Source organism: Acomys minous (genome assembly GCF_964271855.1).
Source record: "Acomys minous genome assembly, chromosome: 8".
Lineage (NCBI taxonomy): Eukaryota > Metazoa > Chordata > Mammalia > Rodentia > Muridae > Acomys > Acomys minous.
In genome coordinates, this window is record NC_140489.1 from 1,779,734 (window position 1) to 1,801,487 (window position 21,754).

The 21,754-nt window shown below is 45.8% G+C and overlaps 1 protein-coding gene and 1 pseudogene across 5 annotated transcripts in view; one reads left to right on the plus strand and one right to left on the minus strand.

The window, feature by feature from the left end:
* DNAH11 (dynein axonemal heavy chain 11) overlaps positions 1-21,754 on the plus strand; it is a 296,286-nt gene that overhangs the window by 157,744 nt on the left and 116,788 nt on the right. For all 4 annotated transcript variants that reach the window (XM_084791554.1, XM_084791555.1, XM_084791557.1 and 1 more), the window contains 6 exons: positions 3,122-3,361; positions 6,409-6,570; positions 6,832-7,025; positions 10,335-10,497; positions 11,611-11,734; positions 12,332-12,474. In XM_084791554.1, the coding sequence (XP_084647680.1) occupies positions 3,122-3,361; positions 6,409-6,570; positions 6,832-7,025; positions 10,335-10,497; positions 11,611-11,734; positions 12,332-12,474 (1,026 nt within the window). The remainder of the gene's footprint in view (positions 1-3,121; positions 3,362-6,408; positions 6,571-6,831; positions 7,026-10,334; positions 10,498-11,610; positions 11,735-12,331; positions 12,475-21,754) is intronic.
* LOC311603374 (histone-lysine N-methyltransferase SUV39H2-like) lies at positions 19,243-20,419 on the minus strand (annotated as a pseudogene). The gene has a single exon. The product of its transcript is annotated as a histone-lysine N-methyltransferase SUV39H2-like (transcript).

Genomic DNA, 21,754 nt, shown 5'->3' on the forward strand with positions numbered 1-21,754 from the left:
GTCATCCTGGGTATGTTGGCGCACACTTGAAGTGCCAGAGCATGGGGGCAGGGGTCAGCGGGGGACATGGCAGCCATGTAAGGAGTTCAAGACCAACCTAAGCTACACGGTGAATTACACGGAAGGTTTACCTTCATAGTGAGACCCTCTCCATCTTATTTCTTGGTGTTTATAAAGTAAGATTCCCACTTCCAGCTCATTAAGCAGATATGTTCTTTCCTAATCAATACAGTGTTTTTAGTTATACGCTTATAGCAAAGTGAGTGGGAAACCGTTCTGTCTGGTCCCTCACCGTCCCACATCTGCCTCACGTGAACTCTTATTAACCTCTTGCGTTACTTACATTTGATGAAGTGATGTTGGCACATAGTTATTAACTAAAGTTCAGAGTTTCCACTGGGGTTCCTTCTTTGTCTTGCGTGTTCTGTGGGCCGAACAAACATGTAATGACAGGTGTCCACCATTAAGGCGTCACACAGGGTGGTTTCTGTGCCTGGAGACCGTTCAGCTATGTGGTCACCCTTCCTTTGCCTCTGCCCCCCCCCCCACCGCCACAGCCATTAATCTTTTGAAAATCATTTTTTTCAGTTTTGTTATTATAAAATACACATTACATAAATTTATTAGCTTAACCAACTGTTGTTAAGTGTGTGGTCTAGTGTGCTAAACGCTTTCTTATGCCACATCACCACCATCTGTCTCTTACGTGAAACTGAAACTCTATCCATTAAGCAAGGACACCCTGTTGCTCTCTCCTCTCACACCCTCTTCCCCTCTCCCCTTGGCCCACAGTTGCCATCCTGCTCTCTGTCTGTATGACCCTGACTTCTCTTAAGTATTTCACATAAGTGGAGACGTACACTGTTTGCCTAAGGACTGGCGTACCTCACTTAGCGTGTTGTGCTAAGGATCGCACATGTAGCCTATTGCAGAATTTCCGTCTGAAGCCTCGAGGATGCGCTATTTTGTCTTACATGCCGCAATTTGCTTGCCTGTTCACTCACCCATGAACACTAGGTCGCCTCCATCTTTTTGCTAGGGTGAATAAAGCCATTCTGAACGCGGGCACAAAAATATCGCTTGGAAATCCTGCTTTCAATTCTTTTAACTACCTACCCAGGGGAAGTTTAGAGGATCAGACACCAGTGTGGTGTGCAGCTTTTTGAGAGCCTATTATTCTGTTTCTGCCATGGTCACATCACCTTTAACCACCCACCCACACACACCAGTGCACATGGGTTCCCCCCCACACACACACAGCAGTGCACATGGGTTCCCCACCACACACACAGCAGTGCACATGAGTTCCCCCCCACACACACACCAGTGCACATGGGTTCTCCACTACACACACACACCAGTGCACATGGGTTCCACACACACACACCAGTGCACATGGGTTCCTCACCATACACACACCAGTGCACATGGGTTCCCCCACACACACACAGAGCAGTGCACATGGGTTCCCCCCACACACACACACCAGTGCACATGGGTTCCACACACACACACCAGTGTACATGGGTTCCCCCCACACACACCAGTGCACATGGGTTCCACACACACACACCAGTGTACATGGGTTCCCCCCCACACACACCAGTGCACATGGGTTCCCCCACACACACACCAGTGCACATGGGTTCCACACACACACACACCAGTGTACATGGGTTCCCCCACACACACACCAGTGTACATGGGTTCCCCCCCCACACACACCAGTGCACATGGGTTCCACACACACACACCAGTGTACATGGGTTCCCCACCACACACACACCAGTGCACATGGGTTCTCCACCACACACACACAACAGTGCACATGGGTTCCACACACACACACACACCAGTGCACATGGGTTCTCCACTACACACACACACACCAGTGCACATGGGTTCTCCACCACACACACACACACCAGTGCACATGGGTTCACACACACACACACATACCAGTGCACATGGGTTCACACACACACACACACACACACACACACACACACACACACACACACAGCAGTGCACACGGGTTCCCCTACACACACCTGCACACACCAGTGCACATAGGTTCCAGTTTTTCCACATCTTCGCCAACACATAACCCGTGCTTTGTTTCTTTATGGCAAACATGCTAATGGGAGTGAGGTGATATCACTCCCATTAGTTCAGTTTTGCATTTCTCTGATAATTAGAGAGCTGAGCATTTTTATGTGCTTCTTATCTACCTGTTTATCTTTTGGAAGGTGTTATTAAAATCTTTTTATTCGGTTTTGGATCAAACTTTTTTTTCTGTTAAATCTTAAGGATGTTCACCATATTGTGGATATTTAAGTGTTAAGCATTGGTTGCTTTAGAGTCTCAATAATTTGTTCCTTTCCAAAAGAGTGAGAATCACTTAGTGTGTGACCTTTTTAGATTGGCTTCATTCAGTTGCCTTCACCAAAGCACTTAGAGCCCCGTGTCTCATCCGTAGCTTGGTGGGTTACTTGTTTCTTGCCAAGTTGCCTTTTTTGGTATGATGGACAGAGTTATCTCATTCTCCTGATGAGGGACATCCTGGTTGCTTTGCTTTCAAATTTTAAAATGAGAAATAAAGCTGCAAAAAAAAAAACCCATATGCAGGCAATGTTTTGTGGGTGCATACAAGCTTGCTAACAGTGACATCAGCCACAAGTACATCCATGCAACGACAGCACAGAAGGTGCTTTCTCACGTATCTGAGTCAGCTGCAGGTAAGCTAGGCTTCTCTGCTGCTCTTGACTGGGGTCACTTTGAGTGTCTGGGGTGTGGCTGTCAGCTGGTCGTGTGTGGCATGGGATGGGGTGCTGGTGGCAATGTGCCCTCTGTATCTTTCATCCTTTAGCAAACTTTAAAAGCTCATGGGAAGTCAGAGGCTTCGGGGAACAAATGTGGTCACCGAGCCTTTGATAGTGACTAGCATACGTTCATCTCCACTTCACTCTGTGGCTTCAAGCAGGTCCTATGTCAACTCCAGGGTCAGGGGAGATGGCAGAGGTCTCAAATAAAGAAGGGGATAAAAATAAAGTGTTTCACGTGTTTGTTTATTTTGCATTTTTTGTTAGATTGTAATCTCTATTTGTACTAATTCTTTCAGAGGCATTTCACCGTGTTTGCATTCAACTTTCCGTCTTTGGATGCACTGACCACCATCTACGGTCAGATCTTCAGTTTCTGTCTCCAGCAACAAGCATTCTGCCCCTCGGTTCTCAGGACTGGGCCCTCTTTGATCCAGGCAACAATCGCCTTGCATCAGATGATGACGCAGAGCTTTGTACCCACAGCTGTTAAGTTCCACTACAGTTTTAACCTAAGAGACCTGTCGAACGTCTTCCAGGTACCTCAACTGGGAAACTTCAGAATAACTTGGGATGCTCATCTATCTGTAGAGCTAACTTAGGATGTTCATCTTTAGAGATAACTTATGATGTTCATCTGTAGAGCTGACTTAGGATGCTCATCTGTAGAGACAACTTACGATGCTCATCTGTAGAGCTAACTTAGGATGCTCATCTGTAGAGATAACTTAGGATGCTCATCTGTAGAGCTAACTTAGGATGCTCATCTGTAGAGCTGACTTAGGATGCTCATCTGTAGAGCTGACTTAGGATGCTCATCTGTAGAGCTAACTTAGGATGCTCATCTGTAGAGCTGACTTAGGATGCTCATCTGTAGAGCTGACTTAGGATGCTCATCTGTAGAGCTGACTTAGGATGCTCATCTGTAGAGCTGACTTAGGATGCTCATCTGTAGAGCTGACTTAGGATGCTCATCTGTAGAGCTGACTTAGGATGCTCATCTGTAGAGCTGACTTAGGATGCTCATCTGTAGAGCTGACTTAGGATGCTCATCTGTAGAGCTAACTTAGGATGCTCATTTGTAGAGCTGACTTAGGATGCTCATCTGTAGAGCTGACTTAGGATGCTCATCTATAGAGCTGACTTAGGATGCTCATCTGTAGAGATAACTTAGGATGCTCATCTGCAGAGCTGCTTTTGTCTTAAACTATGCTTTGTTCTTTTGTGAGTTTCTCTTCTTTCATCCATAAACCTCTCTGTGAGATAACATGGCAAGCTTTATGTTTTTCTTATCAATGAGATGGCGGGTCCCTTCAGGGTGCACAATATATCTGTGCTAATACAACGAGGCCCCTGAGACTTGGTAATTATTGCTGAGAACTATACAGTCGAGGTAACAGCAAGCTCAGTGCCTGGTGAGGGCCTGCTCTCAGGAGGGTGCCTTGTGTGTGTCCATAGCAGACAGGATAAGAAGGGACACCTAGCACTGCTTAGTACTTAACAGCAGCCAGAGGCCCCACCTCTTCATACAACCACACTGGCAACTAAGGATTAGTGTGGGGGAGGGGTACATCCTACACATGCTTGTGGAGGTCACATGACAGCTTTGTGAATCTAGTTCCCTCCTTCCACCTTCACATGAGTTACGGGTGTTTGAACTTAGGTGACCAGGTTCACCCACTGACCTGTCTCACTGGTCCCCACAATTAAGTTTCAGAACATAAATTCGGGGAAGCATACAGACCGTGGTGGATAGTGAGTTAGCGATAGCAGTGAAGGCAGAAATCTGAGCTTTGTAAATTAAGGGCTGATTATGTGCCAAATAAGAGTAATTGGCCATGTTTTTGCACAAAACGTAAGCATATCATCATTTTAAACACCTATTAAAGTATGAAATCTTAAATTGTGCATCATTTGGTTTGATACTGGAGATTATCTTGATTGCACAGTGTGTTAGGGACAGACACGGGGACCACAGGGCTCCATTATTACCTTCCACGGTGTACACTAGTGACCTAAAGCAGGGTGCGGGGCCACCGAGATTCCGGCTGTAGCACATGACAAAAGGGTAGTGTTCACTGTTCATTATCTAAAGGAAAGTCTAAAGAGGGAGTGGAAGGTCTGAAATTCCTAAAACAGACGTGCTGTGGTCTACTAGGGCAGTGAAGTACCTGGGGAGCTAAAACTCAAAGTTCCTTTGTGCAGGAGAAAATGAGAAAAGTTCACAGGACATCTTTGTTCACGTCTCCTCAGAATCACTCCACAGCTGCCGCAGCGCCCCACCGCAGCATCCAACAATAGCTTGGGCCATTTGCTTTCAAGCCTGTATTCTTAGCACCTGCAAGAAAGGCTCTGCTTAGTAAAGTGTTGTTTGAAAGCAAGTCTTCCTCTTAGCAGAAAAGGTGACCTGGGATGTGACCCTGCCCTTCTGCCTCCAGGTCCAGGTTGCCAGCCACACTGTCAGTCACTCACAGGTAACTCTCCACAGTGTCCTCAGTGTTCTCACGGGTGCAGAAGTAGTGGGCTGTCCGTGAGGCTGGGGTCACTTGCAGCCCAGATGCTGAACTGAAGGCCAGTGTTGGTGGGCATGGGAGACATGGTGGATCCATGCTAGTCCTGGGTCTACCTCCAGGGTGGACAATCTATATTTGATATGTGTGTGTGTGCACGTGTGTGTACATGTATGTGTGTGTATGTGTATATGTGTGTGTTCATGTATGTGAGTGTGTGTGCATGCGCATGCATGTGTGTATGTATGTGTGTATGTATGTGTGTATGTGTGTGTGTGTGTGTGTGTGTGTGTTGTGAAGTAAGAGGGTTAGACTGGCTGGTATCAAAGGACTAAAAACAAGGAAAATCCTTCCATTTTTCTTGCACTTTGGTTTTGTAAAAATCCACCGGAGACTGAGATATAGATGCAGGAGTGTGCCATTGAGTGCCTACTGACTCTTGAAGCAGTTTAGTCACATTCTTAAAATGGGTGTGGTGCGGGAGCTGGAGAGGTGGCTCAGTGGTTGACAGCGCCTGTGGCTCTCGGCGAGGACCCGGTTTCAGTTCCCAGCACTAACGTGGTAGCTCACAACTGTCTATAACTCCAGCCCCCTGGGGGTTGTGCTTATGTGTGGGACACATGCATTCAGGCAAAACACCTGTGCACATACAATAACAGTAAATAAATATTTTAAAAACCACGTATGATAAGCGACACAGAGATGACTCAGCACTTGGGAGCACTGGCTGCTCTTCTAGAGGATCCGGGTTCAATTAGCAGCACCCACGTGGTGTGTCACAGACATCTCTAACACCAGTCCCAGGGAGTCTGGGGTCACCCTCTGGCCTCCAAGGTCACCAGGCACCCATGTGGTTGCACAGACAAAGTTTTAAATGGGTGCACCACTAAATTCCCATGTTACCGCTTATAGGAATGTGAAATGAGGTGCATTTGCAAGCGTGCATGCGCATTTACTCCTGTTTGTCTCTTTCAAATCGCTAAGCTCGGTGCAGAGTTAACTAAATACTAAACGTGTTTATTTGCAATGACACTGCTGCCTTGGCTAAAGGTGTCTTCCCCATTCCTCTCGTACAGGGGATTTTGTTTGCTTCTCCTGAGTGTTTAAAATGCCCCGAAGATTTGATGCGCCTGTGGCTTCATGAATCATCCCGTGTTTACGAAGACAAGCTGGTGGACACAAACGATCGTGACTTATTTCACAGGAAACTGCTGGAAGCTGCCCACAAGTGCTTTAAAGTAAGCGAATGAGTGTGAGAAAGCCACTGCTCTCTGGCTGGTATGAGGCCGGCGTTGAGGAGACTGGATGGCACGTCAGCAAGTGTACTTCCCTCTCCTGCAGTATCTGAGATTAACAGGTGTACCGGGTCTGGATTATGGGATATTGCCCTACCCACTCATGCGCAGACCTGCTGGCCTGTGTCTTGGCATGTAGGTCACTCTGCCCAGGTGACTCCCCAGGTGGCTGTCCTACCACACAGTTTCTTCTTCCTTCTGCAGAGTGCTGATGACAACATACTGCTGCAGCAGCCCCTTATTTATTGCCACTTCGCCAGTGGCGGGGAAGACCCTTGTTACATGCCAGTGAAGAGCTGGGAAGGGCTGAAGGCAATTCTCGCAGAAATGCTGGACAGCTACAACGAACTCCACTCCGAGATGCACCTGGTACTTTTTGAAGACGCTATGCAACACGTGTGAGTTAACTACTGGCCACAGTGGTTGTCAGTTCACAGCTGTCGTTACAGCACTAAAGCACATGCTCCTGTTAGTTGTGTCGCAGTCCTGATCGTGTAAATCCAGGCAAACTGCATTCTAGAAGGTCAGAGATCCAGCCAGAAGGCTTTATTTCACTGCAGCCCTGTCAGAGAATGGTATTAAGGAGGAGGAACAGAAAGTGCTTGTGGGTTTTAGGACTTAACCTGACTTGGCCTGATTTCCATGGATTATGTAGGCTGTCTTGTAGCATCGTGGCCAGTTCCTTTAGCGTCTTACATGGTTAGTGAAAACAAAAGGATAGGCATATCTTCATAGAAAAAAAGTTAAAGGAAGTTGCCTGCTTTGGGGAAGAGCTTCGACCATCAAGGCTCATGTCCTGGTCTGGGCACCGCCATCCAATCTCCTCTTCTTTGGTGACGTTTGAGTGTGTGAATGCCCCAGATGAGCGCTTACCAGAACACAGACCAATGAGTGAGAAAAATGCTCAAGAGTAACACGTCACACCGAGAAATATAGCAGGCTGATAAAGGGAGAAGGTGCAGGTCGAGAAAGCCTCAGGCAAGGTCCCAGCGACGGAGGGGTTTAGAGCTTCTGGCAGTTTCTTCAGACTTTGAAGAGCTAGAGACATTGCCAACCTAACCACAAGATTCCTTTACTTTCGCGCGGATTAAACTTTTCCGCACGTGGCCTCCGGGGTAGTGCTATGCTTTCCGTGTAGCTGAGATTTGATGTAGTCTGTCTCCTGGATCCATACGTTGTTTGGGAGTTTAGAGCAGCTAAGATTTGGAGGTAACGGAGGCTCAACCTGAATTGGATTTCTAGAGAGACTGGGTGTCTGAGGGAGGGGACGGCGTTAAGCCAAGATCTACATGGTAAGCATTACAGAAAGACTGGGGAGGAACGCGTTGCAAAGGGCTGTTGTGACTCTGAGCCATGAGTGCTCAAACAACAGAGTGAAAGATGACTGTGCCACCAGCATAGATGGCACAGGTTAGAAGCAGGGCAAGCAAGCCGTGAGGCCGGAGAGGCCCAAGCAGGCCTTAGGTACACGGAGAACAAGAGGCCAGACAGGCTGCAGTGTGGTCTCGGACTGCTGGCCTAGGAGTTTCTGCTGCCTTCCTGTGTGCAGCCTTTACGTCTTCACAGGCAGTGCAATTCTCTCTGCCGAGTCACCCTCACTCCGCCGGGCCTTCCTGTCCAGTGACAATGGGCAAGAGTGACAGATCTTAAAAGTAAATAATTAAAAGCAAGAAAAATAATTCATGAAATAAAGTGAGTCTGAAGGAGGAACTATAGGAAATTCTGCTTTTAGAGGAGTTATTATAAAATGCTTAGCCCTGGGGATAACTGGAAATGCTAGGGACCTCCACACGGTGACTTGCTGCGAGCGTGCTGAGTAGCAACACTTTCATTGATCCCTTGATCACACACACCAGGGACTTTATGTGGGAACCAGTGAGTTATTGACCACACAGTTCCCAATGGGGTTGTAATACACTGGCAGCAAATGTGGCAGGTGAAACCAATCCCCCCTCCAAGGCTGAGGGGAAAAAAAACTTCCCCATATGGGGAAGATTATATAATCTTCAAAATGGGATTCTCTGTGGCTGAAGCCATAAACTGACTTTAATAATAATAATAATAATAATAATAATAATAATAATAATAATAATAATAATAATAATCAGGGATTACAAGATCAAAGGTGATTGGCTCAGCAGTAGGGAGACTTAAGAGAGTGTCCTTAAGCTTTGAAGGAAGAGATGTTGCTACATAGTGAATCCTGTTAGATAAAAGCCTGGAAGCGTGCGTTAAAATACAACCAAAACCTGTCTCTGGTTTTGGGGTTTCTGTCCTGCTGTAGCTTTCCCAGGGTTATTATGTTCGTACGGTCATATGATTTAAAGTTTATGGGAACCACCAAGCTTGTAAAAATAACCCCACCTTTCCGGTTACTAGAGAGTTGAAGTGACCCCAGCTTCAGTTTTTCCCAGCAGAAGAGTGACGCGGGTCCTCCGGGGCTGGGACTTCCATTTGTTTCAGACAAGCGAACACAATGTAACACACAGCTGGTGCGGTTGGAGTTCTACATAGTTTATATTCCGCGAGCTGTTTTCTAATTCATATAGCACACACACAAGCCATTTCTTCAGCTAAATCGGCATCACACCGATTGTAAAGCCCACGTGTTCACACCTGGAGAAGTGTAGCAATGGTGTCAGCACTGCAAACACTCAGAATATCTTGGCTAAAGTAGGATGCGGGATCGGCTGACTTGTAAGAGACTCGACTTTCAGAAACAGTGGCAAGTGCTGTGGCGTAAACACGGGCTGCCTGTAGTGAAGGGAAGCGAGGCCGCATCAAGAAACACGCGTTAAGGGTTCGAGAGACAGCCCAGTAGGTAAGAACACTTTCTGCTTCTGCAAAGGAACCAGGTTCTGTCCTCAGCAGTGACACCAGGCCTCACAACTGTTTGTACGTCCAGTTCCGGGGTGTCCTCCTTAGGCACCGGGGACATACTTGGTGTACATCCATGGATGGAGGTGAAACACTGGCATAAAATGTAAATTAATAACTACGTTTTAGATAGGCAAATCTTTATCTTTAGACAGATAGACGGAGATATCTGTCAGTCCAAGCCAACCCATTGTCTGTCAGTCCAAGCCAACCCATTGTCTGTCAGTCCAAGCCAATCCATTGTCTGTCAGTCCAAGCCAATCCATCATCTGTCAGTCCAAGCCAACCCATTGTCTGTCAGTCCAAGCCAATCTGTCGTCTGTCAGTCCAAGCCAACCCATTATCTGTCAGTCCAAGCCAATCTGTCGTCTGTCAGTCCAAGCCAATCCATCGTCTGTCAGTCCAAGCCAATCCATCGTCTGTCAGTCCAAGCCAATCCATTGTCTGTCAGTCCAAGCCAATGCATTCTTTGCACAGTGGTCCTACAGCACAGCTTCCATGCAAGCCTGTATCCTCCCTTGATGTCTTAGTACTGGGGGGCTGAAGAGAATTGGGCTTTTTTTTTCCTGTTAATCAAAAATGTAAAAGCTGGAGCTTACACACAGGCCTTGTATATACTTTCGAGTGGGAACTAGTAATGCAGTGAGAGGTTCAAAAGTGACTCCTGAGACACTCCGTAGGCAGATGCCTGTAAACTAGACGCTGGCTTTGTTTGATGGAGAAGCATGCCAACAACCAATAAAATTGGCATTTATCTAAAATACAAAGCAAACCACAACCCAGTGCATTTTGATTCCGTGACTCTGATGGGAGCCTGCATCTTCCCTCAGATGTCGCATCAGCCGCATTCTTCGGACCCCTCAGGGCCACGCCCTCTTGGTTGGAGTTGGCGGCAGTGGCAAGCAGAGCCTGTCTCGCCTGGCGGCTTACATCTGTGGCTGGGAGGTCTTTCAGATCACTCTGACGGAAGGCTATGGGACCCAAGAGCTCCGGGTAAGGAAATGGAAGGGCAGAGAGCTCAACCATTGTGTAGAAGAACAGGGCAGGACCCTGAAGAGATTCAAGTCCATGGATGGTCACGTTCTTTATGTAACCTGTGCATGGTCAGTCCTGTGTGATTTAAGTAACTTCCGGGTTACTTCAACTCCTAATCCAACCAGTAGCTGTGCTACAGTGCTCAGGGAGGAACCACAAGACAAGAGTGTCTGTAGGTGATACAGTATACCCTCAGGTTTTTTTCTTTTGTTTTGTTTGTTTTTGTTGTTGGTTGAATCTGTGGCCGGATGTGTTTCTGGCCCATTTATCTGGCAGATGGAACATAGGTTGATAATGAACTCATGCTATCTCTGAGGTGTGGACAGGGACTCCCAGGGGACTACAGGAAAAGGGTCTCTCCGGATGCCTTTGATAGTCAAATGCATAACACATTTCTATAATTTGTACAGGTTCAATAACATAAGCCTGGCTGAAAAATAATATCGTCTTATACACACAAACATGTTTTTATTTCTGCCTTAAATGAACTCAGTTTTCAATGCTGTTCATGTGCTTATATGACAAAGAACAAAAAGGAAAGATACTTCCTTTGGAATTGCAGGTAGTTTTTTCTCCACTTTGGATAAGAATGTGAGAACAAACTGCAACAGAAACAGCATGTTCAGAAAACTATCCTGGGTCTTTAAATTTTTGCTTTTCAATCCATGGTAGCACTTATAAAATAATGCCTAGAATCTGTGGCAAGGGATATTTTAACTTTTTTTTAAACATGCTTTTAATGTTGCTGAGGAAATACAGAAGCAAAACTACTTTCAGTGAAAAAGTGATTGTTAGAGTGAGCAGAGGACTGCCGCCGTGCTACAGAGGTGTCACTGAGCTCATATCCACGCTCTTAGGAGGAGGGCGTGGCTCAGCAGCAGCCAGTTTCATTCCTGGGCTCCACTAAGTCACATGATGTGCACCAGTAAATGCCAGAAACGGAGGTGATGTCACAGGCCATGGGGAGAAGCACAGCACTGTCCCACAGGTCCTCTGAGCACCCAGACACACACTCCCAACATCCCATCAGCATTTTATCAAAACATGAGCGATGGTCCCCTTTCCTCACAGGTAGATCTGGCCGATTTGTTCATCAGAGCTGGAGCCAAGAGCGTGCCCACCGCATTCCTGCTGACAGATGCCCACGTTCTAGACGAGAGCTTCCTCGTGTTGATTAACGACCTGCTGGCATCCGGTGATTAAATGGACACATTTCCTGAAAGATCTCTCCTAATGACAAATTATCTGTAGTTTCAATGAACTTTAAAGAGAGATAATTTGTCTTTGAGATGTTCGCTAGGGCAGTCTTCGGGGAGAAAGCTGTAAGCCTAACTTATTTGAAGTACATTGCTTTCTTTGTCAGTTTATGGATGGGATGTGCCTCCAAGAGGCCTGAACTGAAGTAAATGTTATTCCTCCTTGTGCTGGTCTAGGGGGTGTTGGGGCCCAGTGGGGTTCAGGTCTAGGGCTGTGTGGGTTAGAGTGCAAGGGTCCAATGGAGTGTGGGCCTAGAGGGTGTTGTACACATCCCATTGGGGGGCAGGTCTAAGAGGTGTGTGGGAGGTTCTGATGGATGTGGGTCCAGAGGGGAGTGTGCAAATAACTGCTTGCTCTCAGTAAGTTTCTATGTCTTATCAGAGCAAAAGGCAAAGAAAAAAAATGGCATTCCTAGTTTCAAATTTTGCCTTTAAATGTAGCTTCATCTTAGAAAGCATTTCAAACATTAGAAAAACCCACTGTAAAATGTAAACTGCAAGATTGCTGTATAATTCTGCCCGTTCTTTGGGGCTAGGAGACATCCCAGATCTGTTCGGTGATGAAGATGCGGACAAGATCATTTCTGGGATCCGAAATGAAGTTCGCGGTCTTGGCATGGTGGACTCCAGGGAAAACTGTTGGGCGTTCTTTTTGGCCAGAGTCCAACAACATCTCAAAGTAAGAAAACTTTGCTTTACCTGTGTATTGCTTTAGAGCTGCTGTTGGCATTCTAATATGCATTTTAGCCGGGAGTTGTATTATGGGTTTGAATTTTAGTGACTTCTTTTGCAGGGGCAGGTGCGTGTTTTCCAGGCCATGTCTGCCGTGTGTGTCCTTGAGACCAGCTGTGCTGAGCCCTGTATGTACTATTAAAGCCATGTTCCCCTGTCCTCCAGGAACTGAGGTTGTAGGAAGTAAGGAATGTCACCAAGAACTTTGCTATGGGATGGCAGGAGGGGTCAGCCTCCTCCTTAATAGAATTAGGTTGTCTGGAGGAACCTAACAAGGCAGGTGCATTTAGGGAGAAGAAACAATGTTGCTGTTTTTAACTTAGACTTATTTACTCTATTTCATGAGTAGGGATGTTTTGCCTGATTATATGTATGTGTGCCACATATGCTCCTGGTGCCCATGGAGACCAAGATAAGGTACCATATGCCCTGGAACTGGCGTTATAGATGGTTGTGAGCTGGCATGGCTGTGCTAGAATCTAAACCCAGATCCTCGCTAGCAGCAGCAAATGCTCTTAACTGCTGAGTCCTTTCTCCGTCTCCTTGAGCGAGGAGATACTGTTCATGGGAGGTGAGCTGTGAAGGACCGGTTTGGAGAAAGCTGAGGTAGCTTTCTAAGGGGCCAAAATGTTGAGTTCTTGTGGGGAGAACATGGTTCACGAAGCTGGAGATGTGCACTGGGATGCAGAGAAGCACATACGTCATCGAGTGAGCAATAGGCTCAGGGATGCAGTGAGGCACATACGTCATCGAGTGAGCAATAGACAGAACCCGCACTGGTGTGAAGTGTGACTTATGGGTACTGTTCAAATACCTTTATATTAAAACTCTTCCGCTTAAGCTACACTTCACGTTGGGGCTTCATAGAGAGGTGACCAAAGCGCACAGCAGCACCAGCAACCATCAATGTTACAAGATAACAAAGCCTCCAAACCTGGGGGTGCTCCTAACACTGATGTAGCAATTTTGCTATTCCTAGTGCAGCAAAGTTAGTATCCTTCAGACACTGTGCTTTGCTGCTCCTTTCCTGTCAACTCAGTGAAAAGCTCTATGGTAGCTACAGAGCATGGGACACTTAAGGAGAGGAGTGGACAACAACAGTAACATCAGGGAGAAACGTGCCTCCTTAGGGAGAAGACTCTAAGGCAACTGAATCTTGGATCGGGGTAAAAGTAGCTTTTATTCCCCTGGCTCAGTTGTCAGGGAGGCTTACTGCCTCCTTCTGCTAACCTAGGCCTAGTCCTGGAAGCTTCTAGCCTCCGTATAACCTAACCTAGACCCAGAATGTTTTCAGCCTCTGAGACTCACTGCTGAATAAGCTCACCCTTTCTTGTTCTTTCTGAGCTCTGGGCTGGCTGGTTCAACTCAGCTCTTCTGGCTCAAACTCTTCTCCTAGCTGACTTATTCAATCTGGCTTCTCTCTCCGCCTGGCATTGCTCTGCTTGGCCTCAAACTAACTCAGCAATCTGCTCTAATCTTCTGGCTTCTTATCTTATAGCTTGATGAATCCTCATGTGAGTTCTTTCTCTGCAACCCATCTCTCTCTTCCTGTTCGGTAAAAACTGTCTCCTCTCTCTGAAAAACTGCCTCTTAAGTAGCTTCCCTTTCCTCACTCTTCCTCGTGAGAGTTGGGTGTATCCTATTCTGTCAAATCTTCTCTGATTTGTCACCTTTCCTGACATTCAAGTAGATAACACTTTCAAACATGGGTGCTTCCTTCTACAAACTAACTTCACCTTCCTTTGGGATTAAAGGCATGTACCACCATGCCTGGATCTAAGCCTTTCTTTACCTGATACTTGCTCTGTACCAGTCTGGCCTTGAACTCAGATCTGCTTGCCTCTGTCTCCTGGATTAAGGCATGTTTGTATTCCAGCCAGATCACACAGACCTAGAAGGTCTTTGGATGCATTCTCTTGCCAGAACAGCCATGTTCTGAATTAGCATTCTTCTGCAGATCAGAACCTCCTAAACTCAACCCAGTAACATTAATTTGAAAATTCAAACCTCGGAGCACTAAGGAAACTTACTCTTCTGTCTGACCTTGGACAGGCTAGTGACAGCCTTGGGAGGTTCTTGTTAGCATAGAAAAGCCTCTTCTCCTTCAAGATTACCCTTGGCCCTTTTTTTCTGGACTAAAACTAATAATTGAGCTCAGACTAAACTGGGACGCAGCAATGCTCCCACCTCTATCTACAAGCATGCAAGGATTACAACCGTGTGCTATTCTGCATGGTCTTCCAGGATTCTCTGGCCTAGAGCAAGTTTGCAACTTGTGGGTCGCAACCCCTTTGGGGATGAATGACCTTTCTACAGAAATCACTTATCAGATAGCCTGCATATTACATATTTATACTATGGGTCATAATAATGGAAAAATAGTTATGGTGTAACAATGAAATAATTTTATGTCTGGGGATCACCACAACATGAGAAGTTGTATGAACGGATGGCAGCACTAGCAAGTTTGAGAACCACTGGCTTGGAGGCAGTTGGAACCCGCTGTGACTACAGAAGAGAAACGCCAGCTGAGATGGCCTCACAGCCACCTCTCCCACCCATCAGCCCAGCCTGGCTCACTAACCCTTGGAGACCCATGGTCTCGCCAACCTTTTCCTCCCTCCTCCCCCCACCCCACCCCCACATCATGTGGAAACCTCCGTCCTCCTCATCACAGAACCGTTGACCACAGAACCATCAACCACAGAGCCGTCAAGCACAGAAGTGTCGAGCACATGCATATCCCATGCAGGGAGAGAAGGAAGAAGAAACAGACCTGGTTCCCTGTCTCGGGAAACTAGAACCCTCCCGTGAGCTGTCCTCCTCATGGCCAAAAGTGTGTGTCACAGCTGTGGTGGCCTCAAGGGACGGAGTATTTGGCCTTCACACATCTCCTTTATGATAGGACATTGGAAATGACTTTGGGAACACAACCGTGCCTCAGCTTACCACAGAGCGATGCCCCAATAATCTCATCATTGGCCAAGTATTGTAAGTTGGGAGTGCATTCCAGGCACCTGCAGGACGTCAAAGCTTAGCTTCACAGTACCCTAGGCCCCCAAGATGCTACAGCGACCATCATGGGCGGGCAGCAGACTGCACGTCACCAGCCTGGGGAAAGGTTAAAATTCAAGATTCTCAGTATGATTTCTACAAAATGTGTGCATCACACAGTTGGAGCATCACAGAGTTGGAGAAATCACAAGTTAACAGTCACAACTCGGGGGCAGTTTGGTTTTTAAGGAGTGCTACCTTCAGAATATAATTTTTTTTTCTCTATGTGGTGAAGAGTAAGCGGAGAGAAATCAGGTTATTTTGCCTCCCCCAGAGATGTCTTTATCCTAGCACCATATATCACCAGCATCACACGCAGAATAGCCATGGCTACTAGATGTTATTCAGATTCTTAATTCTCTTTCCCTGCTCAGCTTCTTCCATCAGCTCCAACGTTGCCCCGTGCAAATTAGCAGTATGCTCCAGTGTCTAAGTCCCGCTCTGTCCAGCTTTTTCTTATTCTAGTGTGTGAACAAGCTCTGTCGTCATGTGGTCACACTCCGCCCCTGGGAATTCTGACCAAGTCATGCCACCTACTTAGCTTCTATAAGGGAGAGCTTGATTTTTATGATGCGACGTGTTCTGTTGTTCTCATAAACTGTATCTTATTTTATATGGGGGAAAATACTACCTCTTAACTTTGTGACTAGATGTATTATCTCCTGTCTTACCAATTTTGTTGTTGGTTTTCGTGTATGTGTGTGTGTGTGTGTGTGTGTGTGTGTGTGTGTGTGTGTGTGTGTGTGTGCAGGTGCATGTGTGCACAGGTCTGCAGATGTATGTGTGTGAGTCAGAGGTCAGGGGACAATCCCCTGCCATGCCTCCAGTGCCTTCCACCTTTTATCTGAGGCAGAGCCTCTCGGTGCCCTGGGACATCACCAGGTAGGCTAGGCTGGCTGGCCTAGGGATTTGCCTGTCTGCTTCCCACTTCACCCTTGCTGCAATTCCATGTGTTGGCACAGCCTCCGCCTTTTATTTGAGACCTGGTTATGTGGCCTGGGCTAGCCTCATACCTAAAACCCTTTGGCTTCAGCCTTCATGTACTAGATTCCAGGCCTGCACCACCTGCCTAGACCCTCTTAAAGCAGCTTCTAGGAGCGGGTAGATGTCACCTACCCTGAAGGTCAAAACTCTTTTTGACTGTGCAGCTTATCCCTGCTGCCTTGGTGAGCACTGCGGAAGAACAGTGCAAACAGTGACGCTAACACTGACTGTTTCTGATCTTAACTGGAGTAGAAGTCTCTGATGCTTCAGTGATGTCTCCTACGGACTCTGGTTTTCACACATCCATTTTGTCAAGCAGGTCTCTACTGGGTGCCTTTTTAGTATCTATTGAGATAATTACAAAGTTTTCCCTTGGGCTTACTAATATTCTGAGTTAGGATTGGTACCATCTGTTGTACATATTCTTACCGCCACCAGTCCTTTAAGCATCCTTTCATCCTACACAGATCTGCCTGTGCCTCACTCTGTGGGCTGACCTCATCCCAGAGGCAGAACTAATATGCAAAAGTGGACCACCTGCCGGCTTTTCGTTTAAAGCCAGCTTCACTCCTCACAATCTCTGCGTGTGATCTCATTTTTGCAATCTTAGAAAGCCGGCCACATTGCTCCATTTCCACATGCCGTGCAGTTTATCAGCTCAGGCTAACAGACTGTGATCTAATGGGCTGGTGTCGTCTTTGCCTGGGCTCCTGACAAGGTGGGCAGCTAGCTGTGCCACAGGTGTTTCTGCTGCCACCCATGGCTGTTGGAAACCCAGGGCTGAGAGAATACGTTAGCTCACACAGCTTGTCCTCTGAGCCCACAGGCAGGCTGCTCCCCGTTGGCAGTGATCGAAAGCATGTCCTTGGATAGCTGCAAGGGAGCCAATCAATTGCTATCAAATGCTCTCTCTCCTTCTCCTGTGTAGAGACAATCTCCCTACAGGCCCTTCATCTTGTTCTAGAAAAATAGCAATTTCACCCCTCCTCCTGTGGACTTGGGTTAAGCCTTCCTGCCCGTGGGACAGGGCAGCACTTGGCTTATTTACAAACCTCTCTCTGCCCGGATGTAGACACCTGTCTGTTTCATGGTCTGACTCTCTGTCTGGGTATGTGTAGAGAGACCCATTTCTGATAATGTAAGAGACATCCCGTCACTGTAGAGAATTTAAAAATAAAGAACCACATAAGTAAAATGAGACGAGCTTTAATTATATCATCTAGAGATAGCATACTGATAAACTGTATCAAAATTTACTGTATATAAGCACTGTATCTATATCTATATATAATGAATAGATTCTCAGGAAGGGCCAAAGTAACATTTCCCTTTCCTTTAATGCTTTTTTTTTTTGTCGTTAAAAAATATATTTTCTTGACACATTCTGAAAATTTTGGGTGACAGACACTATGAGGCTTCAAACATGCAAACAGTGTATTCTATGTATTGTGAACAAACAGTCCCACGAAGGCAATATTCTGAATAACATTGTAGCTTCTCCCAAAACAGGTTAGGGAGTTAGGAAGATAAGGAAGTGCTGGATTCCTGAGTTCAGTGCATTTGACTCAAGCTCATTACAGTAACTCAAGCTTAGAGCACTGCACTGAGGTAAAATCTTAGGATACCAAAGCTCGGGGCACTCGCTGCCTTTTGCTTTTGTCTTCACACTGGACATCATGATTAGAACTCCCAGGCCCAGAACGATGAAAGTAAGTTTTTGGGTTTTGCTACACAGGGGAAAAAAATATCCCATCTAATCTCTATAGGTTAATAAAAGTTCAATCGGACATAACTTTGGCCAAGCTTAATTTTATCCTATCTAAAAAATTCTTGCATAAAACAAATATCTGCTCAAATATAGGTTATGTTTCAAGGACACGCAGAACAGACAAAAGTAATTAAATTTAGTGGAAAGGAAATATTAAAATTGCCAGGATGTGGCAATAATGTGATGCCACTGGGGACATGTTGCTCTCCTGTTTAGAGGAGAGATACTCAATGCTAACCTCACTCCATACTTGCTTACTCTGCCTGGCACGCCAACAGGTCTCTGAGTCACACTGCTAATGTCTGTTGAAAGAAGCACAATGACCAGCCACTATGGACTTCTAGGGAGACTCCTCCTCTGTGAGATTAAAAATTATTCTAAAGGAGCTTCAGGTTCAGGCATACAACCCTTGTAATGGCATCTATCGCTTCCAAATGAGATGACGCTAGAAGCCTATCTTTCACATTTACTTTTGCACCTGAAATATACCATTAAGATGCCAGTGTTTTAATGTAAAAGTAGAAAATATAGTAAAAAAAAATTCAGTGTCACTTGTCTTGGATATAAGATCAGTGACTATTAAACAGGAACAATATAGTAAAAAATAAAATTTATGCATTTGCCTAAATTGGATTACCTGTTTGAGTCAAAGTAAAAGGTTTCATGTCAACAATCCTCCTTCGCCACATCTCAAACACTGAAGGGGGCATTTGTCTATTCCTGCTTCTCAAGCAACAGATACCTACTGTTTATGCAGTCCTCTTCAGAAGCAACGGTAATGTACTTGGCAAGCATCCTGAGACACTCACATACATATAATTTTAATAACAGAAAGGAGTCCCAAATGCTTTTTCATTTTTTAGATTAAAAAAAAACAAACAAACATCATGAGCTCCGTTTCCTGAAATTTCAGTTGAGGTGACCTCTGCAAGTCTCAGCTCCGCATTTACATTCAATTCTGTGGTCAATAGAGTCTGAAGATAATTCCCCAGAACCTTTCATTTGATTGTCAAAAGTCAGCTCTTCTCCAGCGCTTACAGTTCTCGTGGAAAATAGTGCTCTTCTGGAAAGCCAAGTATCAAGGTTATCGATGAAAACACTAAACACCTGAAGATTTGGGTCACAACGAAGATTCACAAAATGAGACACATTTCCGTATTGAGCTGCATCCACTGTGAGCTCATCAGATTCGTAATCCAGATCAAAAAGATATGTGATCCCCGTCTTCAGCCTCTTCACTTGTGATTACCTCCCCAACATATTCCATGACAAAACGCATTCTTTTAATCTTCGCAAGGGTCTTCACGCCCCAGCCACAGCCACTGCTAGTTCTAAAGATGCACAGCAAATACTGTGTGCCGTTCTCTACAATCCTATTGGGACAATCAGGTCCACATCGACACCTTGAGTTGCATTCATAGACGGGAGTGCCAGGCTGGATTTTAATTTGTTGGTTCTTATTATAAGCCAAAACAAAACAGCCCCAGCTTCAGCAGGACAACACTTTTCATGAACACCCAAAGGTAGCTTCATTATTTAAGCTGATTCCTGGAGCCGGCCTGTATCCATCAATGTAGTAGAAGTCTGAAGGCGGGCCCTCCAAGTCAACAGTATTTTCAACAAACATCATCCCTTGGTGGTTCTTCCTTCTGCTGCGGTAATCTTGCCATCTCTGCAGGGCTATTCTTGGCTTGGCGTTCTTTACAATGTACTCGGCCGTGGCACGTTTCAAGAATCTGTTCCTGTCTTTTGAAGTGAGTGCCTTGCTTCTCTTTACCCTAGATTAGTAACTACTCCTGTCACTACTGAACTGCTGCAGTAGCTGTGGACACTTGAGGTTTCTCAAGGGCTCCCACGTACTTGTCAACTCTGGCCATCCTTTCTTTTCTACAAGATAATATTCCACACTCTTTACTACCTTGTAGTCACACAAGTACTCCACCTCATAATTGTTTAGATTCCTTTCGGTGATTCCAATCGATTTACAAGTGAGTTTTTATTTTCTACATAATTCCTGAAGAGTATCAAGTGAAACTAGGCAAGGAACACACCAGGCTCCCCACTCCTCGGCTCCGGCCACCGCCATCTTGCGGAGCTTTCATTCAAACTCGTGCTTTTTATTTGTAATTTTTAGGTTTGAAGGTCCGCCCAGAAGAAAAAAAAGTAAAATGGTTCAGGAATTTGATGCACAAAATAAACTACTTAATGCAACTGTGATTTATTCTAAACAATTACTTATATTTATTAGAACCTACCCATTAGTCCAATTTCCTACTGGTTTGCTGATTTTTATACATTTGAAGGATATTTTTATGTAGTAAATAGTAATGTCTGTAATATCCTTTCCTGTTCTACATGTTGCCTATTTTTCTCTAATCATAATTCTGTCACTTTTTAAATAATATCCTCTAATTTACATTTGTAAATATTTTTAATTTATTCAGATTACATCCCAGTTGTTATCCCCTCACTTGTATCTTCCCATTCCCACCCTCCCTTCCTCTTCCACCCTATTCCCCTCCCCTAGTCCTCTGACAGAAGGGGACCTCCTCCCCACCATGTGACCACAGCCTATCAGGTCTCATCTGGACAGCCAGCTTCCTCTTCCTCTGTGTCCATCAGGTCTCCCCACCAAGGGGAAGCGATCAAATTGGGGGCACCATAGTTCATGTCAGAGGCAGTCCCCACTCTCCCCACAACTGTGGAGAATGAGCTGTCCATTCGGTAGATCTGAACAGGGGGTCTAGGTTTACTGTATGCATTGGCCTTGGTTGGTGCAACAGTTTGTGTAGGCCCTCCCCTCACCCTGACCCAGGGTCAGATCTGGCAGCCTTGATGGTCTCCTTGTGAAGCTCCTAAATCCTCTGGGTCCTTCCACCTCCCATCCTCCACCCAATCTTCCATAACACTCAACACTCCACCCAGAGCTTAGCAGCAAGTACCAGCCTCTGTCCCAATCCCCTTCTGGGTGGAGTCTCTCAGAGGACATTTACATTGGGCTGTTATCCACTTATAAGTGAGTATATACTATGCATGTCTTTCTGGGTCTGGATTACCTCACTCAGGATGATCATTTCTAGTTCCATCCATTTGCTTGCAAATTTCAAGATTTTCTTGTCTTTAGTAGCTGAAGGGTATTCCATTGTGTAAATGTACCACAGTGTCTTTATCCATCCTATGACTGAGGGACATTTAGGTTGTTTCCAGGTTCTGGCTATTACGAATAAGACTGTTATGAACATGGTAGAGCACAGTACTTGTTGTGTGGTGGAGCTTCTTTCGGGTATATTCCCAGGAGTGGTATGGCTGCGTCTTGCAGGAGTGCTATTCCCAAATTTCTGAGAAAGCACCAGATTGATTTACAAAGTGGTTGTACAAGTTTGCACTCCTACCAGCAATGGAGGAGTGTTTCCCTTTCTCC